Source organism: Chelonia mydas, chromosome 2, assembly GCF_015237465.2.
Source record: "Chelonia mydas isolate rCheMyd1 chromosome 2, rCheMyd1.pri.v2, whole genome shotgun sequence".
Taxonomy (NCBI): Eukaryota; Metazoa; Chordata; order Testudines; family Cheloniidae; genus Chelonia; species Chelonia mydas.
This window is the reverse complement of record NC_057850.1, coordinates 213,355,820-213,369,902: the sequence shown is the minus strand read 5'-3', so window position 1 is coordinate 213,369,902 and position 14,083 is coordinate 213,355,820. Positions and strand designations below refer to the sequence as shown.

The 14,083-nt window shown below is 41.8% G+C and overlaps 1 protein-coding gene across 3 annotated transcripts; it reads left to right on the top strand.

Moving 5' to 3' along the window:
- The first annotated feature begins 2,734 nt into the window (after nt 1–2,734).
- On the top strand, nt 2,735–11,830 carry TAC1 (tachykinin precursor 1). Of its 3 annotated transcripts, none has more exons than XM_007061795.3 (6): nt 2,735–2,892; nt 3,105–3,326; nt 4,788–4,884; nt 5,875–5,898; nt 7,536–7,589; nt 11,200–11,830. In XM_007061795.3, the coding sequence occupies exons 2-6, from the start codon at nt 3,204–3,206 to the stop codon at nt 11,247–11,249; spliced, it is 348 nt and encodes a 115-aa protein (XP_007061857.2). In that variant the 5' UTR covers nt 2,735–2,892; nt 3,105–3,203; the 3' UTR covers nt 11,250–11,830. The 3 variants fall into 3 exon arrangements, with proteins under 3 accessions (XP_007061857.2, XP_007061858.2, XP_037747577.1); XM_037891649.2 differs by having other exon boundaries at nt 2,751–2,892; nt 3,108–3,326; XM_007061796.3 differs by lacking the exon at nt 7,536–7,589.
- The last annotated feature ends 2,253 nt before the right edge of the window (nt 11,831–14,083 follow it).

The following is a 14,083-nucleotide window of genomic DNA, read 5'->3' as shown; positions in this document are numbered from 1 at the left end:
TAATTGTATGACTGGGAAGAAAAAAGTGAGCTTGCCCTTTTAGTCAATGTTCAGTCTCACCCAGAATACTAGATAAGACAGTGATAAAATGCTTGAAGTTACTGATACCTATAAAAAAGAGAAAGGGCTGGACTATATCCGTTTTAATTTTGTGGTCTCTCTTTCTCTCTCTCTAAAAGAAAATCTTTCTTGTCTAGAAGATCATAGGGCACACTGTGATTGTTGTGGCCATTTTGATGACAATTTAATACTGCTGGACAACTAGTTCTTGATAATGTCAGTTCATCATGGCTAAAATATTGAAGCTTGAGTGCATAGAATTGTCTTCAGTGGGAGCTGTGGATAGTCAGCACCTCTGCAAATCAGGATCTTTACTGTGGTGCCTACATATGGATCTAGGTGTTACATATTAGGTACTCAAGTTTGTACATTTTGGCCCTTTTGTCCACAGATGCCCACTGAAGACTGACATGGGACAACCACGTGCCCAGAGAAGACTGACATGGGATAACCAAAGCACAGCAAAACCAGAAAGGGCTAGATCTTTAAAGCTCATGTGCAAAATGGGACAAAATGCACAAAAGCACAGCAAGGAAAAGAGATGGCTGAATTCCCCAATGTTGGCTCAACAATGCCATTTCCACCAATGTGTCTATAGGTATAATGAGTAAGAAAGGGACTTGTGTTGGGACAGATTTATGGAAGAAAAGGAGTCACAAGAGTGATTATCACTTTATGGTTAACCTTTTCTTTACCGGTCTCATCTGAAACCAGCGGTGTCTTTCATCTAGCAACGGGATGGCAGTGCCACAGGATTAACCAACTAAATGTCAATGGGCCATTCTGGGAGGGAGGCTTAAAATTGTGTTAGAAGGGCCATTTCAGTAACAGCATTCTGAAACAATAGGAACAATGGAGTCAGAAAACAAATTGCCATTTCCTGGAAAATGTCTTCCTTTCTAAAAATATTAATAGTTACTGCCATGCCTTGAATTAAGTGGTTTATCTAGACAGCACTAATGCACATTCTGCCAATACAGGTGCTGGTGTACAGCTAAAGTTAAATGAACATCATCGGGCATATAAGTATCCTTAAATAAGACAGACCAGCTATGTGAACTGCAAGGGAAGCTAAATGGTTATCTGAGTTGAATGTCATAAGTCACACAAAACTGTCAAATGAAAAAGGATAAAAGTCCACATTCTCTGTTGGAGTAGATTGGCACCACTCCAGTAAAGTCATTTGTACCATCAGAGAGTTTGACCCCAAATCTTTATCATTCAGCTGCCTTATATTAGAAGATTCGGTAGTGGGATATATCGATGTCTAGACATAAATGTTCCTGAGTGTAATGTAATTATGTCTCAGAACTCATATCTGTTTACATGCTAAACTGCTGTGAGCAGGACAAGACCATCTAAAGAAATAATATTACAGGGAGAATATATAGTTTAAACATAAAGGTAAGATAATGTATTTCTATAACATGCACAAAAATAAGCAATGTTTCAATTAGGGGAGAGAGAGAGAGAGTGGGAGATGGTAAGAGCTGCAGTCAAATATCCCAGCAAAAGCTAATTTTTTTTCTGTAGGGACTTGTTTCTCATCAGTGCAATTTTACTGTTGGTATTATCATCTCTTACCATAATTCACACCCAAAGTGGTAAAGTGCAAATTACTTTCAAAACCACATCTTTTATAACCACGAGAGAAACAGAAAAGAGGGAGAGGGAGAATCTGGAAAATGAAGAACTGTAGCCCAAAGAAGCTTCTGTTGTACTGCTTTCACTTGCCAGCAAATCTTTCAGTGGGTACCCTACATCTGACATCCTTTTCAGAGGTTAAATGCAATCTATTATCAGATCTGTGTCCCTTCAAGAAAGAGAAACAAAAAAACAGAGCAAACATTTTTTTTCAAGAGATGTGTTATAGAAAAATGCATCTGATGTACTAAAGACGTAAAAGGACCTGATCCAAATATCACTGGAGTCAGTGGAAAGGTTCCCATTGATTTCAGAGGGCTTTGGATCTGACCCTTAATGCAAACTAAACCTTCATCATTTCCATTCCATGTCTTTTCTTCCAAAGTACCAACAGAAAGAGATCCTGCAACTGTATTGGGCGTCTGAGGACAATGCAATAATCCCCTGATAAATTAATGTGTATTGAGCTATCCAAGATGACAAGAAGCCAGGATTCATTCCTTTTAATTTGCATTAGGTGATCAATACTGAATGTTCTACAGAGGAGTCGCACTGTTGTGTAATAGCTTCCTAATTAATTGTAGCTTTCATTAAGGAATGCCGGGCATGGGCGTTATTTTCAAGTGTTTAAAGTGATTCTTCGGTTTTCTTGTAGTAATACTTAGGGGTCCCTTCAGCTCATTTTCAGTGCACCTGCCCTGACGTGTGAAATATTATCATGAAGTTGCTTTGAGTGCCTGGAATGCGTCACTTGCTCTGCTCTGATGACTAATCTTTGGTGTCAGGGGACAGTGGATCAAAATCCGTCTCTGAGCGGATGGCAGGAGTTGCGGGTTGGAGATGGGCGCCTTCTGCGCAGACTTTGCGTCATTTGAAACCCAAAAGAAATGTAGTTTGTGGTGGACACGGACACTCAAGGGGTCACCTCCAAGGAAAGGCTCCTTCCGGGGGTCAGAGGGAAAGAGGAAGGAAGGGATGCTCAGAGTAATTGACTATTGATCGCAAAGTACAGCTGGGGGGGGGGGGCCTGTCACGTGTTTCACATAACTACAAGGAAGTAATTAGATTTAGGCAAATGAAGCTCCCTTGGCCCTCCCCATCTCCAGGTATATAAACTGGAGAGCTCTCGGGCGTGCATTCAGACACGCTAGGAGAGAGCAGCGGAGAGCGTCGCGCTTCCCCATTGCAGTAAGTGCGCTCAGCCCCGGGACGCGCCAGCCGCTGTAGCACATTCCTCTGTGCGGAGACTCTGTTGTTAGGACCTAGGTGGTGATTCCTCCTGCCTATTGCTTTGCTCGTTAGATCTTGTCTATGCTGCGATGCGCGGTTCCTCTTGGGACGGATGCGGAGGGGGAGAGGAGTTATATGCAGTACTCACGCCTTTCTTTTCTTTGTTACAGCAGACAGCAACTTCGAGCAACTGGCCGGAGGGCTCGGGACACTTGTCCGCCACCCACCCACCGCACTAGGGGTACTGCCTAGCAGGAGGAGAGGCGAAGATGAAAATCCTCGTCGCTTTTGCAGTGTTTTTCCTAATTTCAGCGCAAGTATTTGCAGAAGAAATCGGAGCCAATGATGATCTGAATTACTGGTCTGACTGGTCCGACACTGACCAACTCAAGGTGAGCTAGAGAGCCTGGAAATGCGCAGCTCATGCAAGTAAGTCGAGGGGCAGCTTTTATAAGTAAATGCATGAGCTTTGGGCGCCCGTCAGGTGAGAGGATTCTGATCTTTGTCTTGCAATGTGTCTTATCGTTACATTTCCTAATTTATAAACGATACAACCCATTTCCGTTTAAGACCGAGAGGTGACGACTGCCAATGAATTGCTCGGTAACTGCCAGCAGTTAGTCCTTTAATATGCGGGTCCAGTGCGTTAAACGGTTACTGTCTTTGGGTGGCTCCCAAACCCGCTTCTGGTCCAGGTAACTGCGTGTCGCTTTCACACCAAGTTTAACAGAGGCTCCCCCTCTGCGAGAGCGCGAGCAACTTGCGAGTCGTTGCCCTCACGGAGGAGGAGGGAAGGGAGCCGAGTGACACCGGGGAAAGCTGTTACGCAGTGAAACACCTCGCTCCCAACGCAGTTTGCGTGCGGCTATGAAGCCGTAACGGGTAGACTGGGAGCTCCGAGCAGGGAGGGAGCGGGGCGAGGCAGCCGCAGTGAGGCGGGGATGAGTGCGTGCGCGCTGGGGGGGCATTACTCCCAGGTCTGTCCGAGTCGGGTGGCTCTCTGTGGGGTGGGCTGGGCTGGGCGGCGAGCCGTGGGGCAACACTTGGCAGTGCCGCGGCAACGTAACTTTTGCCTCCGCGTGCAATAGCCCAACCGACCCGCTTTCCCCGGGACGTACGAGTGGACTCGTTTAAAAAATAACCCGGCCACAGGACCCAACTCTGGCAACACGTGCCTCCTTCCCGCTCCGTGCGAGCCGCCGGCTCCGCCGCCGGCCACACCCAGCGGGGGCGACCCGGCCCAGCCAGAGTGAAAATGCCCATTCCCCCGCGCCGGGTCTCCCTCCTCTGAGGCGTGGCCGCGCCGCCCTTGGGGCCGCTGGGCCCCCCGCTCTCCGCGTCTCTTGGCCCGTCCCCGTTCCCCTGCGGACACCTGTTGCCAGACGGCTGCTGCCGCGTATTCAGGCGCTTACCGCAAAGCGTGTGGCCTGCAGCCCGGGCACGTGGCGGTTCCCCTGGGACTGGCCAGCCTAGCTAAGGCGGCGGGGGAAGGTGACCAACCCTGATCGGACGTGCACGCACAACATAGTTTTCCTCCAGGCTAGCCACCAGAATCCAAACGGATCGAAATTCCCCCTTTGGCAAGAAAGGCGCCGCTCCGGTTCGATCCCGGTTCAGATTGCCCTTACCCTACAGCCGCTTCTTCTCGAGCACTCGCGGTGCAGAGTCCACAGGCAGGCAGCAGGCGTGCCCGGTGCAGCACGGACCGGCAGCCAGAAGTTTGTAACGGGGCTGCTGGGGCGTAGTTTTAATTTGCTGGATGCTGTTCCTGGGACTCCCCGGGTTTTTTTCCCCCCTCCCGGATCTCCAGGGCTGTGCTGCTTAAAATGCTGACACTCCCCTCTACATTTCAGGAGGAGCTGCCCTTACCCTTGGAACACTTTCTGCAGAGAATTGCCAGGAGACCCAGACCCCAGCAGTTCTACGGGTTAATGGGCAAACGAGATGCTGGTGAGATTGCATTCCCTTTCTGTGCTAGAGGACTGATTTACACACATCCGAACCTAAGGGTCCTTTTAGCCTCCTGCCTTTTAAACCACTTCACAGTTCACAGTTCTCTCTGCTATTGAGGAGGCACTATAGGCATTTCAGTTCATGTAGTGTCTTTGAACTGGACTGCACCCAGTTTATGACAACTCATTTTGAAGAAGAGGTAATGAGGATAAAATGGGAATTTGTTTCAGGTTTTTTTTTTTTCCTGTCATGAGTGAGACTTACAGTCACCCCTGGCAAATGTAAATCTGACCCTAAATGCTTTAAGAGAAAGCAAACACACAGATGTGGAAACCTATTTCATTTTGCTCCCCAGGGTACAATCAGCATAAATTATTTTGAGTACCATTTTATGTCCGGATTATTTTCAGGACCATCTCAAAGATACATCATTGTAGACCTCTTTTCAGCATAACTATCTGTGCCTTTTATAATACTTTATAATTTGTTTTTTAAATATAAATTAAATGTATTCCAGCTACTGTAAGTGTTTTCTATTTAATATAAAATTAATCCATCATTTGGAAAAACAGCGGACATATGATTTGGTCTTCATAGTAAACAATTCTTAAGTGCACACACATTTTGTAAACACAATTAAGAAAATAATCAAATGAGATCTTGTGGGCTGGAATGTATGCCTTTAAATTATTATTGTCCTGATTTCTAGTTCAAAAGGTTTAATAGATTAAGAACGGGGGAAATAACTATTTTGAGTCTTAATGAAAGTTAACTAATTGTGTCTTGATTTATAGAAGATACTATATTTTAGTCATTAATATACTGTATAGCTCAATGATTGATCTAGCAGTAAATTATTGCACTAATTCTCCAAGACTGGGAATATACCAATTACAAGGTTGTTTCTATTTCTTCATAGACATCACATAGAGATCACTTTTTTATATTTATCACTATTAAAGCTACTTTTTTTCCCCCTTCCTCTAGGATATGGCCAAATCTCTCATAAAAGTAAGTTGGAAACGATTTTTTTCCTAAACAATTATCTAAACAAGTACAAAGTGAGAAACTGAATTGTTCTAATTTTGAGGTTTCTGTTGTGTCACCATAGCTTGGAATGTTAGTGTTTCTTACTAAAAACACTGAAACCAAGAGTGGAAGCGAAATATTTCTAGCTCTGGGTTTACCAAATAATATAACTAGAGATAGGCTTGATCATGGTTACCTACTCTGAACAGCCCCTCTTTGGGGCTTTCTCACAGTCAGTATGGGATTACTCCCAAAATCAAGATACATGGATTTAGATGGCAGAAGCAAGCAAACCATAACTTCAGATCCCTGGTTTGATTCCTGATCCAAAGTTTACACTTGAGATATATCAATGTTCTAAATTAAGTTATATTATATCTAACTGATGAATGAGTTGTCACATAAGCAAGTGCACCTGCCAAGATGAATCAGTGTGGACTCCTTCATTCTTGTATGTCACCCAGGAGAAATCATATCATTCACACTGAGATGTATTTTTTCCCCCTCTGGAACTGTCAAAGATGCTTAGATGAAATCCAAAAGCATGGCTTTTAATAAGTAAAGATTGATGATTTTACATTTTGTGAGACCTTAGCTATCCAAGGAGGTTAAAAACATGCCAGAGTTCTGTGCCAACACCTAGACTTTATCACTGGGATTACTTGTCTGAATGACAATTTTAAAAAGTCTTATCCGAAGCTCATGCCAGATAACCAGATGTAGCTACTGGTTGAAGCCAAAATTATAGCCTTCAAATGTCGACTCTATGAAGATCAGAGAGAATGACCTCTGAGAGGTTTTATGGTAATTTCCTTGATTATGTGTTCATAATACAGGATAAAACTCTTTCCAAAGAGGAATTTGCACACTTTGTTCACATCAGAATAGTAAAATAGAAGTAGATCCTTTTCGAAGTGTTTCTCTCATTGTTTGAAATCAGGCTAGCAACTGCTACAGGTGCCGCATACATTATGGGCTAAATCCTGCAACTCTTAACAAGCCTCAGTCAGTGCTTCCAGGGTCACAAATGGAATAAGGACTGCAAAATGTGGCCTCACGAGAAAAGTTAAAAATCCTGTATAGGCCAGGCTGTGGAGCCCTAACACATATTGGTAGGTACTTAGCATTTACTTCTGTGTAGTCCTTTGACTAACCAGCATGACTAAGGACTCCATAATTTGGCCCTTAGAGTCCTTTGGTCCATATGACAGCAGGAAACATTTATGTGAAATAATTCATGGAACAGATAATCGAACAGACCCAAGATATAGGAAGCAGAAGTCTGTCAACCTATAGGGCCTGATCAGTCTTCTATTGAAATCACTGGACGTTCTACCATTGGACTACAGTGAGGTCAAAATTGGCATCAGTTATCTGGTCATGGTCTGTTTTTAGCCACAATGGAAAGGCACTTACTAGCTCTGGATCAGACCCGATGAGATAGGTGAGGATGATGTGCATTCTCCATTTATACTACATTTCAAGTGGTATCAACTTTAGTAAGTAGGAAGAATATTTGTGGAGTCTACATCTTCCTTGTATTTCTCATGCAAACAAATTGCCTCAGAAAAACTGCATATTGAAAATGTATTAAAACACCCCCAAATATATTTTTTCAGGGTATAAAACAGACTCCTTTGTTGGACTTATGGGCAAAAGATCTTTAAATTCTGGTATGTATAAACAATGGCTAAGACTAAAACTACCTCTTAATTCTACTATTACCGTTTCATTCTCTCCCAATAAACTGAAGAAGCAGTCTTGACATGAGGCAATTCATAAATGACAGATGAGCTCTTATGAGAGGGGGAAAAGTTGCTTAACAAAAATATTTTAATCTGAAGGTCATTTCAGTGCTTATGAAAATGAGGGAGGATGGGCAATAGCTTGAGCCAGGCACAGTTCAGCAGGTGCCATCTAAATTTCCCTAAAGAATTCTGCTTAAGCCCCTCAATCCTGACCTGTAGCATCCATGTTGTTCCAGTTCTCAGAGGATTTGAATCTAGATCACCTCAGGTAGAAGGTGCACTACCTCCTGCACCAACTGACTTTTGGAGGTTTAATGGGAAACTGTTTTTATCTTGTACACTACTGACTGTGAGGTTAAAGTCCTCCCATCAAAAGTGGCCCCATCTTTTGCCACAAGGTGTAAAGGTTTTATTTGTTAAACATTCACAACTTTTGTGAACTTTTAATTTTACATTCAAATAATGACTCAATAAACAAAGTGAAGCAGCACTTTAAACTACTAAAGTATTGCAGACAAGTGCTCACCATGACTTTCCCTCCCCTTTCCCCATATTATCTACATTTCCCTTAATCTTGCCTGTCTTTATTGTGAATATTGCATATGGATAACTCCAGTCTTCCGTTGGCTATAACTTGCCTTATCCACAAAGCATTAGTTAGCTATCCAGAAAAGGATTTTTTTTTAAAGTGATCTAATGTCTGTTTAAAGCTACTGAAATAATTCTCATTGTTTTGTTAAATGGATTATAAAAGTTAAATGGCCACAAACATTTTGATATTACACAGGTGCACATTGTAAACTATTTTCTGTAATTACAGTTGTCAGTGATTTTATTTTTAACTAGACTGTAGTCAAAGATGTAGTATAGGTCTCTATATCCTAACTAGTTTTGCAAATTTCCCTGAATCAGGAGCAATTCAGTATAGTTGCTCTTACTGTGAGGGTAATAGTGATTAAATGTACGTATACTTGTAATACATATTTGCTGCTATAATAGCAAATGGCATCAAGTGATAAATCTGCTTCAGTTTACTTTGGGATTAAATTTACCTTATTATTTTAAGTATGAAAATCGGAAATGCAGTGAGTGTAAAATGCTCTTCTTTGATTACTTTCAAATTTGCTGGTATAGTTAGAATACAACTGTGTGGTTAGTTAACTATAACCAGGATGAATAATGAAGTTGTAGACAGTCAGGCTTTCTAATAGTAACATACCAGCCTGATAGGTAAACCAGTTTCTTAGAATTTAGCATTCATACTCCTCTGCCTAGTTGGGGAAATGAGGGTGGAATAGTAAAGGTTTGATTCTGCTTCTGTTAAAAAGTATGCAATTCAACCACAACTGCAACATTGTTTGCCCCTATACAGACCAGGGAAAGGTTCGTCAGGAAGATTTTCTTCATTTAAGAGTAAAGTTACATGTTGGAAATGTGCTGGGTTTCTCCCCTCGCTGGCTAATACAATTTCTCCAGAAAATTACTAAGTCCTGGCATTAGAGGCTTTGTATGAAAGCTATGCTAATGTCCCTTCTGGTGGGTGGAAATTTAAATTAGAGGTCCCGTGGTACCATAATCCTGGTGATTTGCCGAACATTTCCTGTCTCAGTAAAGCAGGTTCCAATATGTAATGCCTTGATCTGCAAAAAGTTAATGCAGGCAGAACCATGCACCCACTCAGAGCCTCATTAAAATCAATGGCCTGCAGATAACCATGATAACTAAATAACCATAAATGCCAGGGGAATTTATACTGATAAGGGGTACAGGAATTGCAGGTACTGGGGGCATGGCAGCACCCCCTGGCTTGAAGTGGTTTCCATCATATATAGGGTTTAGTTTGTTCAGCGGTTTTCAGCAGCCCACTATAAAAATTGTTCCAATACCATTGCAGATCATGATTTGTGTTTAGTCCAGAATACTTGTTCAGTGAATTCAATAGTAATACCTTACTTTCTGCTAAAGAAAGTAAGATATTATCAAAACTTAACCAGAGAGTATTGTTTTAGTGTTTAATTAGACACACCCTGAAAGCTGTTTCTTTAATTTGGGCCCTTGCTTGGTTTTTCCTTAACTCCTATGGAGCAGAGTCATAACTCCAGATGTGCAGCACTGGATCCCTCAAAATTAGCAGGGCATTTGCATGTAATAGTTATGCATCTGCATGCTTTACTGAGCATGGCTAGGAATATTCTTGATGTCAGAATGGGGGAAAGGTCTCCCTCATGATCCATGACACAGCCTTCTGGCTTAGAGGCAGATATAATTATGATTAAAAAGGAAAAGCAATGAATCCCCTAAAACAGACTTTTGGAAGATGCAGAGGTTTTGGTTTATGGCTGCTTGAAGAATTCCTCTAGAACAGGGCTTCTCAAACTTATTTGATCGGGCCCTGCTTCTTTGTGTCTGCAGTTGTTTACACACACGCACACACACGCGCGCACACACACACTCCTTTGGGAGGGCCACTCCATAGTTGAGAACTGCTGCTCTAGAACAAAGAACAAGGCACCTCAGTACTCCTCATTCTTTTTGCTGATACAGACTAGCACAGCTACCACTTGGAAACCTGCTCTAGAACAGAGGCAGACGGCACAGCTGAGACCTCCCACCTTCTATGGGGCACTATGTGAGGAAATTAGTGCCAGTGGCAAGACAGGAGAGCAATCCTAAAGACCCTGTTGGTTTGTGCTTTTGTTTAAAAAAGCAAAACTAGTATGGGAGATGCAAAAGGCTAGACCAGGACTCTCCACACACATCTGTCCCCTTACGGTGGAAGGGGAGGTCAGCTGTCTTCATAGCAGCATCCACCATTCCCTCTGCAAACAGTTTGTTGATAAATGTGAGGCAGGAGTGAGTTGGGACAGGCAGTGGGTGGGAGGTCTCTCTGAGGAGAAGGAACATAGTTCCTTCAGCTGGCCTTCTGGAGAGTATCAGGGAGAGGTGTGCCTGAGGGTATCTTAAGTTTTCCACCTGCCCCAGTGAGAAGGTCCTCCTTTCAGAGGGATCCTGGGGACAGCAGTGGTCAGTGGAATTCCTAGTAGCAAGGCACCATTCGAACCATCTGTCAAAAAAGCCACGGTGGTCATCCAGCATACAGAGCTAGCACAGAGGTTCAAAGCCTCCATGCAGATGGATATGACCTATTACAGATCCTAGGAGATCTGCAGTGGGTTGTGGGTGAGCCCCATAGCTCACCCCTAATCTGGAAGTGACTTAAGGTCCCACTCCTCAGAATGGCTGGGATTGAGACTACTGGGGAGCTAGCATACACACACAGCTTCCAGGAGCAAACTGCATTGAGGAAATAAAGCATATAGGCCCAATCTTGAAAGGAGCTGAAAGCCCTCAACTTTTACTGACGTAATTGGGAGTTGAGAGTACTGATAATCTCATTAGGCTCAGGCCCTTAATATATTGCTCAGAACTAAATGGTGCAACACAGTGAAATGTGGTGATACATAAAACTTGCTATGTTTTATATGACTCCTGGTGCTTATTATATTTATACAACACTTACACTTTTTTCCCCTAGGGTTCTCTGAAAAGAACACAGCACAGAATTACGAACGAAGGCGTAAATAAGACATTCCTATGTATTTATTAAATGTCATTTGTTTAAATGGCCAATGCAGTGTAATATAAACTATCCACTGTAAGGACTAATTATTTAATAGTTGTTGGTTTTTTGAGTTGTAAATTCAATAAAATGATTATTTTTCATAGTGTGGCAGCGATACATGTTGTATAAGTGTGTTTTAGGTCTAAAACGAAGACTCCCCATGGAACTGAAATCAGTGACATTTCACAACAAAGCACATTATTTGAAATGACCTGTAAAGATATGTTCACCAAATAACAAAAAAAGGAAATAAAATTATTTTGTTAATTTAAAGCAATCTTATCCGCTTCACTACCAGTGCAGAACAGAACTGATGTACAGTCTAGTGCCTCAATTTCTTTCCATGGTTTAAAATGTACTGTAATTTTCATATCAAAAATATATTTGTATCATTGCAGCATGTTTTATGTTTTGTGACTGCGTATATATATATCTATTTAAACAAAAGAGGTTTGAATGTGAATCCAAAGTCTTCAGTTCATAGTCTGAAATTTTATGATAGTAACATTTTAAATAAAAAATACTTTTGGGATTTTGCAACATACCTTCCTTGGGTAGACTGGTGGAATTATTTCAAACCCAGAATCATCTGAAATAAGATGCAAACTGAAGAAAAGATATTGGACTCTAGGAGCAGAAGAAAGCCAGTTATAATTACGGGACTTCATTTTGCTGGGCAAAATATAAGCTTTCTAATGGGGGGGAGGGGTTAAAACTTTGAGGATTCTTTCTAGTTCTGTTTTTAGCGGTAGGGACTCCAGCCAGCTGCCCCGAGTTGATATATTATGGGCTCAGTCATACAACGTGCTGAGACCCTTCAATTTCTATTGAAGTAAAGCTCAGTACTGTGTAGGATTGGGTCCTATGGCCAAATTCCCCTGGATTCTGCAACTATGGGGCCACAGAATTGTTCTGTCTTGAGGGCCTAACCAAATCAGGAACTGTAAAATTGTGAATTATACAGAAGAAAAATGGCTATTTGGCTCTCTCAAGTGTTCCTCTTCTACATAGCACTCACCGTCCTCTCCACAAAAGCAAATGCTGAAAAGCCACTCACATCAGGGAAAACAATACACAGCATTTAGTTAGCGTTCTACCTGTTCAAAGTATTGTACAACCAATAACTAATGCCACCTTATAGAGCTGGTCAATAATTTTCTAACTAAATGTTTCTGTGTTGGAACATTATTGAAATTGAAACATTGCACAGGAATGTGTCAATTTTGACAAAATTTGAGTTTGAAAAAAATTGAAACGAAGCATTTTTGATTTTTTACTTTGAAAAGAAACTTTACTTTCTGAAATAATTGTTCTTTTCTTTTGTATTAAAATACAATATTAAAATGGAAGAAAAATGTTAAAAGTCAAAACCAAAATGAAGCATTTCAATTCTGTTGATACAATGTTTCTATTGATCTGAAACAAACTTTTTTTAAAAGCTTCATTTATTAGGAAATTTTTAAAAAATGACATTTTGTTCTGATGCTGAATGAAGACAAATTTTGAAATAGTGGAATTTTGGATAGATGGAAATGCCATTTCCCGATGACCCCGTTACTGGAAAGGTGGGTAAGAAATATTTGCCCCATTTTACACATAGCAATTTACCCCAGGCTCCATAGTAAGTCAGTGGCAGCAGGAGATCCTGATTCCCAAACCTGTGCATATTCCTGTAGCCAAACGTGCTTCTATCACATAGCCTGGAACCTGGTATCTTGATGTTCCATTCAAACATAGCACTGTTGTAACAAACGCTGTCTCCTGGATTTTTGTTTACTGAAGCAGGTATATACAATGATCATTTGGCTTCTCTATCACCACCATCATCTAACTTATTCATTAGTAGTAGTAAGTGAAACAATGGGACTGTACATTATCTGAAGCTTAATCTAAAGGAGAAGGAAGTTTTAAGTTTAAACCACATACTACCTGCTAGGCTAAGCTGCCTGTTGTTTTCATTCACCTTTAAACTGGGCAGCTTTCCGTGTTGCTTTTAAACATAATTTGACTTTGGACAGAACTATTTATTGCTGCTGTCACTCTGTATGATGTCAGCTAGTGAGAGCAATTAGAGAGCGGTGCCTGTAGTGCAGCATGCCTTGCTTTATAATTAATTTCCTGCTTTTTGCAAGACTCATTCCAATATACACAAAGCTACACAACTGTTCTGGTGGTGACAGGCTGCCATTGCCCAGGCAGAATTGGATAGTCAACAAAGGCATTACCCAATAAAATGCAAACAAGCTAAGGAAACTTAAGAAAGAACCGTACAGGAAGGCAGCACTGAAAGAAGTCAGTGAGAGTCAAAGTCATCCCCATTTTATCTTCTCATTCAACTTTGTGCAGTAAAATAAGAAGAATTAGGAAGTTCACCCTTGTAAAAAGACAAGTTGAGATTGGAAAAAGAACAGAAATTGAGGCCTCGTCACAGCACGTACAACTCACAATTTCTAAATATTCAGAGTATTGAAGTCAAACGCTTAGGATTAGAGTGTTCCTGCCCTAGCATGGATAGATGTGGAGAATGCAAGAGTCTTTCTTCTCATCTTGAGCACCTTACACAAGGATTAGGAACAATCAGTCCCTGTAATTAGGGGACTGCAGGGACTGGTCCTTCTTTGCACTCCTCAGGCAAAAATCATTCTAAGGGGTCATAGCCACAGAATGATACACTTTGCACATTCTCCCTGCACACTGGGGAATTGAGAGTGGGAGTCGCTTTCTTGGGCAGGTGTGGCTCTGCAAAGTTCTCTACCCAAGACTGTGGCTAACTGCCACACTTGAGCCTTTCCTGCTC